General features: G+C 39.9%; 1 protein-coding gene across 1 annotated transcript in view; it reads left to right on the forward strand.

Annotated features, from left to right (window-relative positions):
* LOC124775334 overlaps positions 1-18,467 on the forward strand; it is a gene marked incomplete at its 5' end in the record, with an annotated part of 310,733 nt that overhangs the window by 235,753 nt on the left and 56,513 nt on the right. Inside the window, 3 exons of the mRNA XM_047250165.1 lie at positions 5,247-5,490; positions 8,645-8,795; positions 18,038-18,164. Of these exons, the coding sequence (XP_047106121.1) occupies positions 5,247-5,490; positions 8,645-8,795; positions 18,038-18,164 (522 nt within the window). The remainder of the gene's footprint in view (positions 1-5,246; positions 5,491-8,644; positions 8,796-18,037; positions 18,165-18,467) is intronic.

Below are 18,467 nucleotides of genomic sequence, written 5' to 3' on the forward strand. Positions count from 1 at the left end.
CACCCACCAACAATAGTACCTGCATTTTGACAGCTGTCATCCCTTTCACACCAAAAAATCCCTCCCATTTAGCCTGGGATGGCATATCTGCAGAGACAAAAACTCCCTTGTTCAGCATACTGAGGATCTCACGAAGGCCTTCACAGACAGGCTCTATCCGCCGGACCTCCCATGCCATTTACCATCACACCCACAATCCTTCCACCTCCCCCAAGAACCAGTTACAAAGGAGTGTCCCCTTCTCACCCGTTACCACCCTGGACTGGAACAACTGAACCACATCCTTTGGCAGGATGTTGATTACCTACCATTGTGCCCTGAAATGAGGAACATTCTACCTGAGGTACCCACCCAATGTTCAAAACATCCTAGTCTATTCTTATGGCACACCAAATCCCAACACTTGCCACAGGGATCATATCCCTGTGGAATACCCAGTTGCAAAACCTGCCCAATCCACCCACCCTGCACTCCCTATTCCAGTCCTGTCACAGGTTTATACTACTCCATCAGGGCCCAGGCCACCTATGAAAGTAGCCATGTCATTTACCAGCTCTGCTGCAATCATGGCACAGCTTTTTATATTGGTATGACTACCAACCAGCTGTCCACCAGGATGAAAGGCCACTGTCAAACTATGGCCACTAGTGAAGTAGACCACCCTGTGGCAAAACATGTGGCTGAACATAACACAGTTGTTTGCAATGGCCGCTTCACGACCTGAACCATCTGGATCCTTCCATTCACCATCAGCTTCTCTGAACTGCACAGATGGGAGTTATCCTTACAACGCACACTCTGCTCCCATAATTATCCTGGCCTCAACCTATGGTAACATACTGTCCCCACACCCTCCATCCAACAGTTTCCACCCCCTCTGTTATATCATCTCCTCCCCATTCTCATCTCCCACCCTGTTTATTTGCAGCCCTCTGCTAATGCATCTGCCCATTCTTCCCTCTCCCTCTCCTTTTTTGTTCCTTTTTTCCCCACCTCCGTGCCCCACAACTTCTTGAAGCTGCACCTGTTAGTTTTCTAGTCCCTGCACACTCCTCCAGACAGTGTTTGTCTCTCTCTTCACCCATACACTACTATCCCTTCCCCTTCCTCTCCTCCACCCCCTCTAGATTGCTGCTTGCATGTCAAGTGATGTTGCATTCCAGACCGAGATGCTCGGGTTGGTGGTCATGTGTACGTGAGGTGGTGTGTGTGTGTGTGTGTGTGTGTGTGTGTGTGTGTGTGTCTTAGTGATGAGGGCTGTGGCTGAAAGCTACAAGGGCTATCCCCAAAGTACATTACGTTTTGGAATTAAAAATAAAGTATTGGATTTTTTTTATTATATACAGATGAAAGCCACACTTAAATACTACTTTTCTACGTAGTTGCCATTTAAATTAAGGCACTTATCGTAGCGATGGACGAGCTTGGAAATTCCTTCATCGTAAAATTTGGCTGCCTGTGCCTTCAACCACGTGGTTACCTCTTTTGGGACAGAAAAGGTGTGATTTTTGTTGATTTCCTGGAAAGAGGCACTACAATAAACTCTCAAAGGTACTGCCAAACTCTGCACAACCTCAGAAGAGCAATACAAAACAAGCGCAGGGGAAAGTTGGGCTCAAAGGTCTTGCTGATTCACGACAACGCCCGGGCCCACACGGCAAATGCCACTCGTGAAGTTCTCAAATCTTTTAAGTGGGAGTTGTTTCCTCATCCGACGTACAGTCCTGACATGGCACCGAGCTATGCAGCGTTTTGATGACGACGCACAGCTTCAAGAAGAGGTAACCACGTGGTTGAAGGCGCAGGCGGCCGAATTTTACAACGAAGGAATTTCCAAGCTCGTCCATCGCTACGATAAGTGCCTTAATTTAAATGGAAACTATGTAGAAAAGTAGTATTTAAGTGTGGCTTTCATCTGTATATAATAAAAAAATTTCCAATACTTTATTTATTTTTAATTCCAAAACGTAATGTACTTTGTGGATAGCCCTTGTATATGTGAGTTTCTTTTAATTGTGCCCATCTGCAAATTGATGTGAGGTCCGCAGCTCGTGGTCGTGTGGTAGCGTTCTAGCTTCCCGCGCCCGGGTTCCCGGGTTCGATCCCCGGAGGGGTCAGGGATTTTCTCTGCCTCGTGATGACTGGGTGTTGTGTGATGTCCTTAGGTTAGTTAGGTTTAAGTAGTTCTAAGTTCTAGGGGACTGATGACCATAGATGTTAAGTCCCATAGTGCTCAGAGCCATTTGAACCTCAACTTGATGTGTCTTCCTACATTGTTGATATTCCTACCTGTAGTTTCCTAGTTTCCATTGTTTAGGGTTACTAAACTTTTAAATTTCGGACAAAAAAGTCTTTCTTCAGTAGCAGAAAACGCACACACACACACACACACACACACACACACACACACACACACACACACACACAAAAGCACAACTCTCACACACACATGTGGCTGCTGTCTATGGCCACTTGGGCCCAATTGCAGGCTGTGCTTGCACCTGATGAGAGCAGCAATCCGGGGAAGTTAGGGGAAGACGTGCTGCTGTTGGAATGAGCAGAGATGTGGTAGAGACATGGATTCTGGGTGTTTAGGAAGGAGGCCTCTAAATGGGTGTCTTCACCCATGGCCATGCTGGGGGAAGGCTAAGGGAAGAGATGTAGAGAAGGGGAAACATTGAGTAGGTACATTGTTGGAATAGAAGGTATGGTAGTGCAGGAGTGGGAGCAGAGAAAAGGATGGAGGGCAGGGACTAGTGAAGTTTGAGGCCGTGGGGGTTATGAGAACGAAGGGAATGTTGTAGGGAGAGTTCCCACCTGTGCAAGTGAGGAAAAGTGGTATTGGTAGGAATGATCCAGACAGCTCGGACTGTGAAGCAGTCATTGAAGTGATGCACATTGTGTTGGGCAGCATGCTCAGCAACTGGGTGGTCCAGCTGCCTCTTGACCATAGTTTGGTGGTCGCCTTAATGCAGACACAGCTTGTTAGTTGCCATGCCCATGAAGAAAGCAGCACAGTGGTTGCAGCTTGGTTTGTAGATCACATGGCTGTTTTCAGAGGTAGCCCTGCCTTTGACAGGATAGGACTTGAATAGGTAGTAGTGGGAGGATGTCTGGGATAGGTCTTGCATGTAGGTGTATTGCAGGGATAGGAGCATTGGGGCAGGGGGTTGGGAGCAGGGGTGGAGTAGGGATGGACAAATATAACATCTAGTTTTGGTAGGTAGTGGAATACTGCTGTGGGAGGGTTGGAGAGAAATTGCTGACAGCTGTCAAAGTGGAAGTATTGTTGGTGGTTGGTAGGTTTGATGTGAAAGGAGGTACTGATGTAGCCATCTTTGATCATGAGGTCAACACTGAGGAAGGTGACTTGTTGGTTTGTGGAGGGCCAGACGGAGCAAATGGGGGAGAAGTTACTGAGGTTCTGGAGGTATGTGGATAGGCTATCCTCACCCTTGGTCCAGGTCATGAAGATGACATTAGTGAATCTGAACCAGGAGAGGGGGGCTTGGTATTCTGGGTGGTTAGGAAGGAGTCCTCTAGATGGGTGGATAGGGTGTCATCATCCAAGGTCCAGATTGCAAAGATGTCATCAGTGGATCTGGACAACATGAGGGGTTTGGGATTCTGGGTGGCCTAAGAATAGGTTGGTGCTGGGTGGCACCATGCATGTGGTCATTGCTGTACCATGAATTTGTTTGTAGATGGTGCCTTTGAAGGAGAAGCAATTGTAGGTGAGGATAAAATAAGTCCTGGTGACCAATAAAAAGGTTGTAGATTTGGAGTCAGTTGGGTGTTGGGAAAGATAGTGATCGATAGTGGCAAGGCCATGGGCATTGGGGATGTCAGTGCAGAGCGAGGTGTCATCTTCAGTGATGAGCACATTTCCAGGTTGCAAAGGAACAGGAAATGTGGAAAGTCAATTATTGGTGTCTTTTGTATAGAAGGGTAGGTTATGGGTAATAGGTGGAAGGTGTTGGTCCATGAGAGAAGAGCTTCTCTCAGTGGGCACACAGTAACTGGCTACAATGGGGCATCTGGGGTTGTTGGGTTTGTGGACTATAAATGGGAGTATGCATACAGTTGGATCAGAAATGCAACAACCACAACAGATTAATTCTAGGAAAGCCAGTTACCACACTGAGATCCATTGGAAGAATCCACAAAGGAGGTAGTTTACAAAACCCTTTCTCATGCTCGTCAGTCTGGGACTCTTACCAGACAGGATCAATACAGGAAGTAGAAGAGATTCACAGAAGAGCAGCATGTTTTGTCACAGGTTCATTCAGTACCTGCAAAAGCATCACAGAGATGCTCATCTAACTCCACTGATAGACATTACAAGAGAGCTGTTGTGCATCAAAGAGTGATTTTCTGTGAAAATACTGAGAGCCTGCATTCCTAGAGGAGTCAACCAGTGTATTGTTTCCTTCTAAATACATCTCACAAAAAGATCGTGAATGGAAGATTAGAAAGATTCATGCTCACATGGAGACTTACCAATAATCAATCTTTCTGTTCACTATTTGGAGTTGGGATGAGTAAGAGGAGAAGAGAAAGTGGTACACAAATTGCCTTCAAGCACGCGCATTGAGGTGAACTGCAGAATATGTACATGTAGACCAATTTCTGCAAGCAGTGGGTGGCAGGTCTGAGCAGTCATGGATCTGGATCTGTGTCTTGTGGAGTCTGTCTCATGGTCTGTTACCACTGACATCAGAGCTTGAAGATATGCTATGCACTACTAGATAGATGTGTCTTCTTCAGCAGTTTTCAGACCGTATTTGTTTTACCCCGTATCTAGTGGTTCTCCACCAGTTGTCTAAACATGTCACATATGTTTTCTTCATTGGCGACAACCACTTGCTTCTCCACAAACATTTGACAGTATCTTCCACTCCTGACTTGCACACTCATGCTTTTACGTTTCATCCTCTAGTGTTTAAGAGCTTTACAATATATATTTTGAAGAGAGATTCAAAATATTTGTATCAATCCCTTGTTAACTGCATATTTAAAACTAATTTATTATCTTTTGTGTAAAATTAAAGCTAAGTATATTTATGAGACTTAAGGACATATAATTATCTTTCTTTTATGTATGATCAGCAGTAATGTTTAATGCTCTTAATGTTTGTTGAATAAAACAATATGAATTAAATTACTTTAGATAATAATTCACAGTAAAGAAGCTGATTTGTATGGCAGATTTGCATTAAGGAATGTTCCTGGCTGTTGATTCACAGGTTATAACACGAATCTTCTACTGCGTTAATCGTTCCTGGAGTGGCAAGATCACTCTGCCAGAGTTGAGGCGTTCGGACCTCTTACGTATTATTCAGTTACTGGAGGAGGAGGAAGACATCAACCAAGTGACAGCATATTTCAGTTATGAACATTTTTATGTTATTTACTGCAAATTCTGGGAGCTGGACCGAGACCATGATCTGTACATAGATCGACAAGATTTGGCTCGGCATAGTGAACATGGTATGAAGACTATATCTAGATTCTGAATGAAATCTTGTCTTGGGTTGGGGAAAGGGGGACAATTGAATGAATTTTTTAGCAGAGTAGCATGCTAAATGGAAGCAGAATTCAAAATCTTTGGCCATAAAAGTTGCAGTCTGTCAGAAAAAATGGTATGCCTCTGGTTTCTTAGAAATGTAGTACATACAATAAAAATAATTATTTTCTAATCTTTATAGATATTTTTAAATAATTTTAAGAGCAATTGACGATTCTGTGTGCTGAAAACATTGTGTGTCACACAACAGCTGCATTTCTCAAATAATGTCGGTATTTGACAAAATGCCACTGGGATACAAAAAATTTCCACACAGAATAAACACCTCATATATGAAGTTGAAGATAATCTTTGTTACATGTATTTGTAGAAGAAAGGATAAAGTGTTTTGGAATGTGGTATACACAGTCTCAAATAAAATTAATTTAATTGTTATTTTTGTGATATTTTGAGTGCCACAAAACAGTTATTACATTGATTGTAATATTTTGCTGGTATAGCAGTAACTGGAAATGATCTCTTGAGGGTCTGAAACTCAATTTATTTAAAATAAAATATATGTGAAATTGCATACAGTGTACAGATCATTAGATCTGCTGTACAGGAGGCATGCCAAGTTTGAAAACAATATAATGATTTACAAAAGATTATTTTACATTGTTTTTTGAAAGTTATGCATTATAGATTAACAAGTATGCAAGTGTGTCTAATAAAAATACATATAAGACTACAGTATTTGTTGTAAATTAATAGTTTGAGATTAAAGTCTATGTATTTTTATTGTTCAAAGTGTAAATCTGTCTTCTATGAATTTTTCAGTGGTATAGTAATATTTTTGTACTAAAACATTATGGAATAATCTTTCAAAGAGACAAGGTCCATATTTAATGCATTGCTACTTTGTACTTTGTCATATGTATTTTAGCCCCTTGTAGAGTGGTGTCTCACCATAAAGCTTTGAGTGGTGTGAGGGAAGTTTGAAGTTCCACTTGTGATGAATACCTTAGCTATATTTAAAACGGTATTTTTCAAGTTTGTATTGGTTATCGTAAACAAAAATCAAAATTTCAAAAATGTACAATGAAGGAATAGTTAGTATTTTTCATTGCTTAAATATTGGGTGATATGACTCATTTTTATGGGCAGCACATGTTTTTCTAATGATTTTCTTCTGAAGAGTTAATAGCCTTGTGCTGTTTGTAGAATTTGTCCAGAAAATTATCCCATACCAAATAGTTGATTCAAATTAACTGTCCATATTTAACTTATTTGTCAAGGCTTAGGCCCAAGAATTTCACATGGCTTTCTTCTGCCATTGAGCAATTATTTTGAGCTATTTTTACAGGGCTGATGATTTGGAGACAAACTGCATTATCTGGATCTTTGTGATATTCAGTTTTAGTCCATTGTTGTGGAACAAGAATAAAAGTTTTCCTAGAACATTTGGTACACTATCTGGAACTTCTTAAGTAGTGTTGTTTTCTGTCATGACTGAGGTACCATGAACAAGACTGAATGAGCATCGATATGTCTTTGTGAATCATAAAGACACTGGACTTGCAGTCGAGGGGAGAAGGGTTCAAATTTCCATCCCACCATCCAAATTTGGATTTCCATGATTTCTCTAAATTGAATAAGGCAAATGCCTGGATGCTTAAACTGAAAATGACACAGTCAATTTCCTACCCCATCCTCAGCCTATCTGAGCTTGATGTTGACAGCACATTAAACCCCAGTCCTCTTTTTTGTGATTGAATACACTCACTACTAAAATATTTTGTCTTTTCCTCTACAAACATGTAGAAAATAAAAAAAAATGGATATGAAACTGTAGTTAAATAAAGGTAAAAAACTTTTTCTGGCTAAGTGATAATAGGCTTAGGCACAAATTAACAGAACATGTGTAAAATACTCAAGCCCGTCATTCGTCGTTTATTTTACCTTTCATTCTGCTCTGCCATTTGGTCAGTTTCAACATCTATCATAGAAGCTATTTTTACTTTGCAATCTTCATTTGTGACTACCTGCTTTGAAAAAAAGTATTACATTAGCGCCCTCTCTAGAATCCTGACTTCTTATTTGTAGTGTCAGTCACTTATACCTATAGTTACAGATTTGCATAATCTAAAATCAAGGAATATATTGGACATGAGAAGTAGCCTTTACAAAGTCCCCTAGCTTAAAAAAATTGCTGTCTATAATTTTTAAAAATGCTATAGATTGCTATGAAAAGTGTTCTCCAACATATTTACTTCATACTTTCACTTTCTGTGGTATCTTGTCTTTATTTTTGTTTTTTTATGGAAAAATTATTTTTAAATGCTCAAGAAACTTATTGATTTACTTATCTGTTGCTTCTGCTCTGGTTAGTCACCTTCAGCAAGTGATCACTTACTCCCCATTTCTGTCTCTCATAATGAACCATGCTCATGATTTGAGATATTTGATTCAGATTTATTTGGTGCTGTTTTACTGTGTTTGATGGTGTGTCTCTCTGCAAGTGTTAAGATTATGAAGAACAATGCTTTAACAATACAATTTAGGTACATGGAAAAGACCTTTGCAGGTGAAAGGAAAACTGTTTACCTACTTGGGAAAGATATATCTTGTCTATTTGTAATACTAGATGGAATGTTAGAGATTGATATCAAGTAGACACCAAAGTTGTTGGTCCTTAATTGGTGAAAAACAAGGGAATGAGATGGCAGTGTCCTTATTGAAGAATACATCTCAGTATTTGTCATAAGTGATTTTTTTTAAAAAAAAAAAAAAAAAAAAAAAAAAAAAACCACAGAAAACTAAATCAGAATGACCAGTCACAACAATTTGAACTTCACTTATTTTGAATACAAATTCAATGTTTTAATCAATGTACCAAGTAGCTTGATCCTGTACACTTCTCAAACACAAAATGTCTGGTTTTGGACATAGACATAATTTCTTGTTAATACAAACACTAAACAACCAAACTTCTTCACAGTATAGTGTAGGTATTCAGAAGTCAATAGATTTTTTAAAAAAATTAAGTGATTAGTCTACTTTTTTACTTTATTTTTGTAACTGTTTTATTATTTCGAGCAGTAAAATTACATTACATAGAGCATTCATATTCAACAGCATTATCGTCACGTATGATTGACCGAATATTCTCGGGAGCTGTCACTCGTGGACCAAGGCATGAAGACAAGATGAGCTACACAGATTTTGTTTGGTTTTTATTGTCTGAGGAAGATAAAACACACCCAACTGCAATTGAATATTGGTTCAGGTAAGTAATGAAATATGGAAAATCACAATTCTACACACCATGTACAACTGTTGAGTGCAATTGCCGCATTTTTCCCCCTGGAGTGTCTCTTTATACTTTCTGAGCTGTTTTCTTGAGTTTAATTATATGTGTGAATAGTTATATAAGATACCCACTTCCACAGTTCTTCATTCATCAAAGAATATTAAATATCATGCAGGACAGTTTTCTTAGGACACAATGAAATCATTTATTTAATCAACTAAGATTTTTAGCTCATACAACATAATGGATTGTTTTAGAAGTTAACAGAAAAGTTGTTTCTCACCTTAAACAGATGTTGCACACATCATTAGTAGCAGCAACTATCCAAGCTGCTAATGCACCATCAGTACTTTGCTTCTCACACTTGCTGAAGGGTGGTGGGATCAATTTTATGAGTGATGTTGCAGAAAGAGAGTTGTTTTATTGTATCAAGTCTGTGAGTACGGAGCAGTGTGAGTGTTACGAAAAATATTGTGCATTTGTTCAGAATGTGGAAAAAAAGTTTCAGTGAAATGATGACAAGTCACAAAGTGGCCAGGATTAGATTTGTCAAAAATGACATTGTGGTGACTAAGGGGATTGTACGTTACCTTGTGCACGCTTCTAGTGATAATGTGTGCTTATGCCAGATGACATGAAAATGTGAGAGTATTAAGTGAACATGGAGGAAGAACGTTTGATTGAAAGCCTAATCTTCACTGTTGAAGTCACATTCTACATATATTCACTGCAAACAACCATATGGTGTGTGATGGTGAGTGCTGTCACTTCTCTCAATTCCTGTCTCAGTTGTAAATGGTGCGTAGGATGAATGATGGTTAGCAAGCCTTTCAGTGAACTCAGATCTCTCTATTTTTACCTTTACATTCTTTCTGCAGGATATATGTAGCAGCAAGCAATATTTTGGTTCACTCTTCTAAGAATTTACATTCTTCAGATTTTAACAGTAAACTGTGTTGTGATGCACAACATTCCTCTTGTAGCATCTATCACTGTTGGCTGAGCATTTTTGTGATGCAATGGCACTTTGAACAAACCTGTGATGATACATGCTGCCTGTCTTCAGATTTTCTCTATTTCCTGTTTCAGTTCTACCTGGTAAGGACCCCAGACTGAGGAGAAATATTCAAGGATTTTGTAAGTTGGTGGACTGCACTTCCAGAGGGTTCTTCCATGAATCTGTCTACCATTTTCCAGTGCTATGATTGGTTTTATATGGTCACTCCTCTTTAAATTGCTCCATACATAAACTCCCAGACATTAAATGGACATGACTGTTGCCGGTGATTGTTCAGCAATTGTTTAATCAAACAGTAACAGGTCTTTCTGCTTGTTTATGCACAAGACACTGTGTTTACATACTGGGTCAGTTGCCAGTCACTGCTTCAAGCATTGCTTCTTTACAATTCTTCTGGCATTTTGCTACAAGTTTATAGTGTTCAACTTCTCTGCATACAATGGCATCACTTGTCATGTTATCCACTGTAGCCAGGCCACCAAAAGAATGCCCCTGACACTTCATTCACATGGACCACATTGTGTGGAAGAGACACATAAGTGCCAATCTGAGCTCTGGAATTCTTAAACCTCGCCATGGTGATGGTTCCGGGTTGCTACTGCCACTACTCAAGGTCATGTGTGCTGCCATGCTTCCTTAGTGACTGCAAAGGATTTGTCACGTGTTTATTATTTGTCACGGTTTGTGAGTTATCAATTCAATTAGTGTTAAAGGTGCAATGTAAAATATCATTAACTTCAGATGTAATGTCTGCACAAACTAAGTTGTTTGCACAAACTAAGTTGACACTTGGTGTGGTGGCTGATGGGAGCAACCATACGGACATTTCTCATTTACAGTTGCTCCCATCAGCCATCTTTGTGAGTGTCAACTTAGTTTATGTGAATAATATGTGATATAACCTCTTCCTCAAGCCGTAGGAAAGTAGGAAAGGGTGCAACCTTAAAGAACCTCTTGAATTCATATATAACATATGACTCTATTTTGAGAAAGAAAGATGTAGTGGCTGGCCTCTCACACCATTGTCAGAAATCATTGAATGAGTAATTACTGCTCTGAAAATCAGAGCAAGTTCTGTGAAAAGAATAGCAAGGAGGAAGGAGAACTGTGCTGTTCTTTTGACTCCAGAGAAAACCAGAGTGTTTATTGCTAAAATGACAGAACTGAATAATTTTCAAGAGGATGCAATTTGGTGACACAGTATATGACTATTGCAGGTGGGAAGAATATCCAACCTGGAAGAATCTGCTTCTCTCACTGTGCAATTGTGAGTTGTTTTTTGGAGGAACAACCAGTCTTTCAGTTTAATGAAGATAGGATTTTGATGAAAAACTTTTTTTCTGGAAGAAGAGTTCTGGTTGAATGTGAGGATATCATTGCCTGAAGACACTGCTTTTTGAGGGAAGTATCTAAATGTAAACCTTATGAAATTATTTGGTTGGACAAAATGTGAGTAAAAGCTGGTCATTCCAGACTGACTGCATAGACTGATGACACAGCATGAGGAGCAATGAAAGCTCCAGCTGGAAAAGGCACTCAGTTCACTCTTTTACATGCTGGAACAATCAGTTGGTTTGTACCAAATACTTTGTTGTAGTTTGCATAAAAGAAATTTGGGGACTACCATGAGGAAATGAATGCAGCAAAATTTGAAGAGTTGTTTGTATACTCTTTACTTCTGAACATAGAAGGGAACTCCGCTGTAATACTGGATAACACACCATATCACTCTGCTCAGTTAAACAAGGCCCCTACATGCAGCTCCGCTGTAATACTGGATAACACACCATATTACTCTGCTCAGTTAAACAAGGCCCCTACATGCAGCAGCAGGAAGAGTGACATATTGGACTGGCTAGAGAAGTACAGCATAGATTCATCTGATATAATAATGAAAAAGGCAGGAGTACTGGAATACTTGAAAAAGCATATATTGCTTAATATCATTTGTGTCATTGACAAAATTACAGAAGAAAATGCTCACAGAGTGCTGTACCTTCCACCATATCATTGCTATTTTAATGCAATAGAGATTGTCTGGCCTCGTGTGAAATTATACATTGCAGATAGAAATAAGTCTTAAATTAAAAGGCACTGAAGTTTTAGTACATGAGGCCCTGGGCAGTATTACTCTCACAAAATGGAACGGTACTGTCAAACATAAGTGGTACATATTGGATTATTAGTCTTTTTTCATGCTTCAGTAGTATGGCATTGCCACGGCTCTAAAATTTTTGGATGGGATATTTGCAGACAGGTGACCATCATAGCATCACATCAAACAGCCAAATAGTAGCAATGGCAACAAAGTCACTGGCTGTCAGGGACTTTCTTTCAGCAATTTGACTATAGGTCAGTAATGTACATTATGAGCTTACCTAACACTCCCCTGGAGCATGCCTAAAGCTACTTTTGCATCTGAGGATTTGTCACTGTTAAGAATAACATGCTGTGTACCAATTAATAGGAATTCTTTAATCTAATCCCAAAACTGGTCTCTTATTTGGTACACTTTTATTTTGTTCATTAGGTGACAGTGTGAAAGTGTGTTAGAAGTCAGGGAATGTGGTATCAACCTTGGCACCAGTATCTACTGCCTTCTGGGCCTCGTGAACATAGTGAGCTGAGTCTCATAAGATCATTGAATGTGGAATCTCTCTCCAGAAAGGTTGTTCTGTATGAATGTAAAATACGTCTGAAATTTTTACAATGGGGTGATCTCATCAATACTAACACTTTCCTATCATTCCACTTCATTGTAAGTAAAACAGGTTCATTATCTCTATCTACAACATAGTTGAACAAATTAAGCTTTCTGAAAATAGTAATTGTTAGTGTTCCATAAAAATTTTCAGTTAGAAGAAGACAGAATGACTCACCTTCAAGAGGTAAAATTTCAAGTAATGCACATAGAAATACTTTAAAATAGAAAAGAAAGCATTCCAATCTTTTGGAGCTTGTATGTTTCATCTTAAGGGAGTAAAGAGTCTGTTCATCACCAGCTGTTGCCTGTGACATATCTCCAGGGCAGCACATTATGTATATAGTTTTTCCTGTCTTTCCATCGTAGTATATATTGCTTAAATTTTGTGCGTGTTTTTGTATTTAAGAGGTTTAATCTTACATTTCATAACTGTAAATTCAGCCATTCTGTAGCTGAGTTGTCATTTCTTCTGAACAGCTAACTTCACAGTTCATTACAGCATCAGTGTCCACTGCTGACATGTCAGGATGGTAACAAGTTGCATATGTAGGTCTCTGTCAGCTTTTACAGTTTACTTCTTGCTAGGATGGGTGGGACGTGTGCATGCTGTATGTGGTTGCAGAAAGAGCTGGCCGCAGTTTGCAAACAGTTGAATGTGGTTTTGGCTACAGTCAGGCACCTTCAGGTTGCTGCTTTGGGATGAAGCAGTTTCAGAGAAACTGACACGTCACTTGCAGTGTCACATGACATGCCTCAGGGGTTGCTTGTTTTGCCCACGGGCTCTGCTGCCAAGGCACCTCCTAGTGTACCCAATGCAGTGGATCCCCAGCAGGGTGAGTGGTGGGATGTAGCACATTTGCATCTCTCAAAGCCAATGTGGAGGCTGGGTGTCTGGCCTTGCCCATTTGTCCTGTGAGTAAACAGGTGGCCGTTCCTTCAGCATGGTCCAAGGAAGCACATGTGGGCATGGACTTGCTAGTTATTTTTAGCTTTAGCATTGGGTGTGTTAAGGAGCCCCTTAGGCAGATAGCGTTCGGAGCTGGAAAGAGTGGCATTTTGCACTTGGTATGTCTGCTGAGAGGCCTCATCCGAGATGTGGAGGTGGACTTGCTGTGGCTACTGAGCATGCGGAATGCAGTTATCCAGAAATTGTGGCTCACACTGGCACTTACAACACCTGTCACATGGGTTCTGAGGCCATCTTTAGTTTGTACAGGTGGCTGACTGAGATGGTGAAGGCTGTTGGCCTTGCACATGAGATGCAAGCAGAGCTTTGCAATTTGCAACATTATTCCCAGAGGTGATTGGGGTCCATCGGTTTGGAGCCAAGTGAAGAGTCTCAACCAAAGGCTTTATTGACTCTGTGACAGTTTTTGCTGCAGATTTATAGACCTGCATTACCGGCTGGGGAATTGTAGGTCTCCCGTTGGTAGATTAGGGGTGCACTAAACAGAGGAAGCAGTTATTCGGGTAGCAGAGTACTTGTGGAGTGCGCATAGGGATTTTTTTAGGCTGTGTACTCTGATGAACACTCATTAGGTAATTTGCAGATAGGAACATCAGATTTCATTCATAGTAAAGGCACCTTGACTTCCAAAATTTTATCAGTTAACTGTCAAAGAATTCAGAACAGATTTCCTGAATTTACTGCCCTCCAGGAAAACTCTCATTCTTAGGTTATTCTTGGTAATAAGAGCTGGCTAAAACCCGAAGTAGAAATCTCTGAGATTCTTAGCAAGTCATAGAATGTTTACTAAAAGGACAGATTAGATGCAGTAGGAGGGGAGTGTCAATTGTAGTTGACAGAAACATTGTCCTCTATTGAGGTTGAAATCGAGTGTGACAGTGAAGTTATCTGGTCACTTATAACAGGTCTAGGTGAAACCAAATTAATTGGCATTTTTTTTTCGACTGGCCACCCAATTCTACTGTGACACTTCTAGAGTCATTCAAAGGAAGTCTACACCCAGTAGTGCATAGATATGCAGATCATGCAGTACTAGTTGGAGGCGGCTTTAACCTGTGAAATATAGATTGGGACATCTATGGATTAATTGCAGTGGGTGCAGGCAGTCAGTCTAGTGAAGTTCTTTCGAACATGTTTTCCAAAAACTGTCTTGAGCAGCCAGTTCAGCAGCCCACACATAATGTTAACGTCTTAGACCTTGTAGCTACAATTGGGCTGGACCTTATCAACAGTGTCAGTATAGACATGGGGGTTAGTGATTATGATGTCATCATAGTGACTGTAGTTACAAAAATTAGTAAATCAATCAAGAAGGCTAGGAGAGTGATTCTGATAGAAAGAGCAGATAAGCAGTTGTTAGCATCTCACTTAGACAATGAACTGCAGTCATTAGGTCCAGTACAATGGAGGAATTATGGGCAAAGCTTAAGCAGATTGTAAATCATGCTCTACTCAGGTATGAGCCTAGTAAGTGGATTAAGGATGGAAAGACCAACTGTGGTTTAGCAACGAAATTTAGAAATGGCTGTTGCACTCTTGGTTCAAAAGTGAACATGCAAATGATGACAGGCAAAGGTTACTAGAGATTTGTGCATCTGTGAAAAGATCTATGCATGAGGCATACAACTATTACCATCATCGTACTTAAGCAAAATTTCATAGGTGGGAGTATACAGAACAGGTTCTGAAAGATGTGAGTGGTTCAAAGACTTGTAAAGTAATATAATGCAGTATATTGTCCTTGACAACGAATGTTCATCAGAGACAGAGAATCATAAGGATTGCCCCAGGAAAGTGTGACAGGACTGCTGTTATTTTCTGTATACATAAATGATCTGGTGGACAGGGTGAGGAGCAATCTGTGATTGTTTGCTGATGATGCTGTGATGTACAGGAAGGTGTCAAAGGTGCTTGACTGTAGGATGATACAAGATGACTTTGACAAAATTTCTATTTGTACGATGAATGGCAGGTAGCTCTAAACATAGAAAAATGTAATTTAATGTGGCTGAGTAGGAAAAACAAACCCATAATGTTCGGATACAGCCTTAGTAATGTCCTGCTTCACACAGTCACATTGTTTAAACATCTGGGGATAATGTTGCAAAGTGATGTGAAATGAAACAAGCATGCGAGGAGGTAGGGAGGGTGAATGATTTACTTTGGTTTATTGAGAGAATTTTAGGAAACTGTGGTTCATCTGTAAAGGAGACAGCATATAGGACGTTAGTGTGACCTATTCTTGAGTACTGCTTGAGTGTTTGGGATCTGCACCAGGCAAAATTAAAGGAAGACATTGAAGCAATTCAGAGGTGGGCAGCTGGGTTTGTTACCAGTTGGTTCAAACAACATGCAGGTGGTACGGAGATGTTTTAGGAACCCAAATGGGAATTGTTGGAAGGATCACGACGTTCTTTTTGAGGAACGCCATTGAGAAAATTTAGAGAACAGCAACTTGAAGCTGACTGCAGAATGGTCCTACTACTGCCAACATACACTTCTCAAAAGGCCCATGAAGATAAGGTACAAGAAATTAGGGCTTACATGGAAGCATATAGATAGTCGGTTTCCCCCCTCTCTATTTGCAAGTGGATCAGGAAAGGAAATGATTAGTAGTGGTACAGGGCACCTTCTGCCACACGCTATATGGTGGCTTATGGAGTTGGTATGTGGATGTAGATTAGAGTGATTTTTTTGAGGAAGGTTGGAAATAGGGGTAAGTCTTTTGGCCCCAGGCAGACAAGGACTCACCTATTGTGAGAATGAGGAGAGAGAAAGATGAATGCTGCAGGGACAGATGTCACAGGAAGAAGGTCAAAAATAGAATACAGGTAAGCACTGTGCCAGCCTCAGTTCATGGATGACTGAAGGGCCAGAGTGAGTAAATGAAAGAGGAAGAGAAATTAAACATGGAATGAATAATACCATTAAAAATTAGAAGAAATTAAGCAAGTTAGTGTGCATGGGGGAAATGGAGTGATGTGGTGGATTGTTAACTGTGTTCAGTTTGATGGTGGGATGCATGCTAATACCTGGTGGTTAGTCAAGTTTTACACAAATTCCAAACACTTTTAATATATTTCATTTTAGACTAGAACAAATTTTGTTGGTAGACACTAATCTTTCTTTCTTTCTCTTCTTTTTTAATGGTGTGAGTGACACTGAATGTATTGCAACTGTCATCTTAATTATTATCTTTTGGAACTCAGACCATTTACTCAAAATACTCTCCCTGATGTTCTAGGCACCACTGCACTGTTTCAGAACACTAGGTTGTATGTTTCACATAGGTTTCTTTTGGGAGACCCTTTAGGTATGCATCAAAACAGAGGTGGGTGCTTCTGAAGACTCAAAATTGCCTGTGGATTGTTCCTTTCACCTTGGGGAACAGGAAGAACCACCTTGAGAACAAGAAGAAATTGCATGGAGCAAGTTGGAGCTGTAGGGAGGATGAAACAATGTCTGGACCCAAGTCCCTTCAAAGCAGAGACCTCGTTTTTGTTGTGTGATGAGCTGATGTATTGTCATACTGGAACAGAGTCCCAAACAAACATGATTTTAGACAGTTATGTGGTGCATTTGAAGAGTTGGCAAACTTCAGAGTACCAGCCAAAGTTACAGCCATGCCTTCATCCACAACAGTAGTTGCAGTGTGGCCATTTGTCATGAAGAATGTGTGCACCACTCTTTTCCTCTTCCTTCATGCTCTTTTCACTTTTGCTATGCAGGCCTCTTCTGTGATACAAAACTTATGACTGCCACTTCATTTTAAAATTGAATTAGTGCAACTATTTTTTATCGCCAGTGTGGTATTAAGTTCTGCTTTTGGCTATATAGAATCAAATGTTTGTGATATTTACTGGCAGAATGCAATGCACAGAGCTTTTCACTCAGAGTTTATAAGTTCCAGAATCTTTTTTATTTTCCTTTTTGAGTTGTTTTTCTGGTGGTGTCTGAACTCATAAAGACAGTAGCATATGGTTGCTTTGGAAGATGGAAAAGTGTTGTGTAGTGTCCTGCAAACATTCTAAACAATGAAACTTCATGACACATCAACAATTTTTGATCAGTCCTACCTTAAAATCACAGAGCAGAAATAATCCCATTGCAACTCGTTCCTGTATAAGTCTAACTGATGGACATAGCAAAAGAAGTGAGAGACTATCAGCCCACTGTGTACCCAAGAAAACTGAAACTTCCACAACCTATGAACAATGAGAATATTTCTTGGGATTGAAATAATCATAATTAACCCAGCACATCTCGGAACTTCTGGAGTGAATATTGAAATTTAGAAGCACAATTTTGTAAATGAGAACTTGTCAGTTATAGCACTTGCTAATTATTACATTATTTCATGACTGCTCTTGTAACTGACAAACACCTATCTCATTCCATAATTATATTGACTAGTTTGGTCTGTATTTTTCAGTGCTCCCATTATTGATAAAATTCATAAGTACATGTTAAAGTGTAAAAGGTATATATGTTTATTGAATTGAAATTATGTGGGTAAACTTCTTTCACAGGTGTATGGATCTTGATGGTGATGGTTTCCTGTCCATGTATGAACTTGAATATTTTTATGAGGAGCAGCTGCAAAGAATGGAAGCACTGGGCATGGAAACGTTGCCCTTTGAAGACTGTCTGTGCCAGGTAAATTCATGACTTTAAATTTTTTCTCACTGCATCAATTCATATGCAATCAAAAGGGCAATTGGAAAATTTTAGAGTTTGACACGCCAGATAGACAGGTCAGTACTGACTCCTGTGTTTCTTTGGACTCACTTGTGAATACTCTGTAGGTGAACAGCTCGAGTTTCTTCTATGATTTTTGCCCTAGGATTTGAGGGCAAAATATCCCTCATCTCTGGACACTGAGCAAGATAATCAAAGCCATGGCAAAGGACATCGCAGTGTTTTTCAAGGCTCAAGTAATAAGGAGAGTACCAGTGAAAG

Source organism: Schistocerca piceifrons, chromosome 2, assembly GCF_021461385.2.
Source record: "Schistocerca piceifrons isolate TAMUIC-IGC-003096 chromosome 2, iqSchPice1.1, whole genome shotgun sequence".
In the NCBI taxonomy this organism is placed as follows: Eukaryota; Metazoa; Arthropoda; class Insecta; order Orthoptera; family Acrididae; genus Schistocerca; species Schistocerca piceifrons.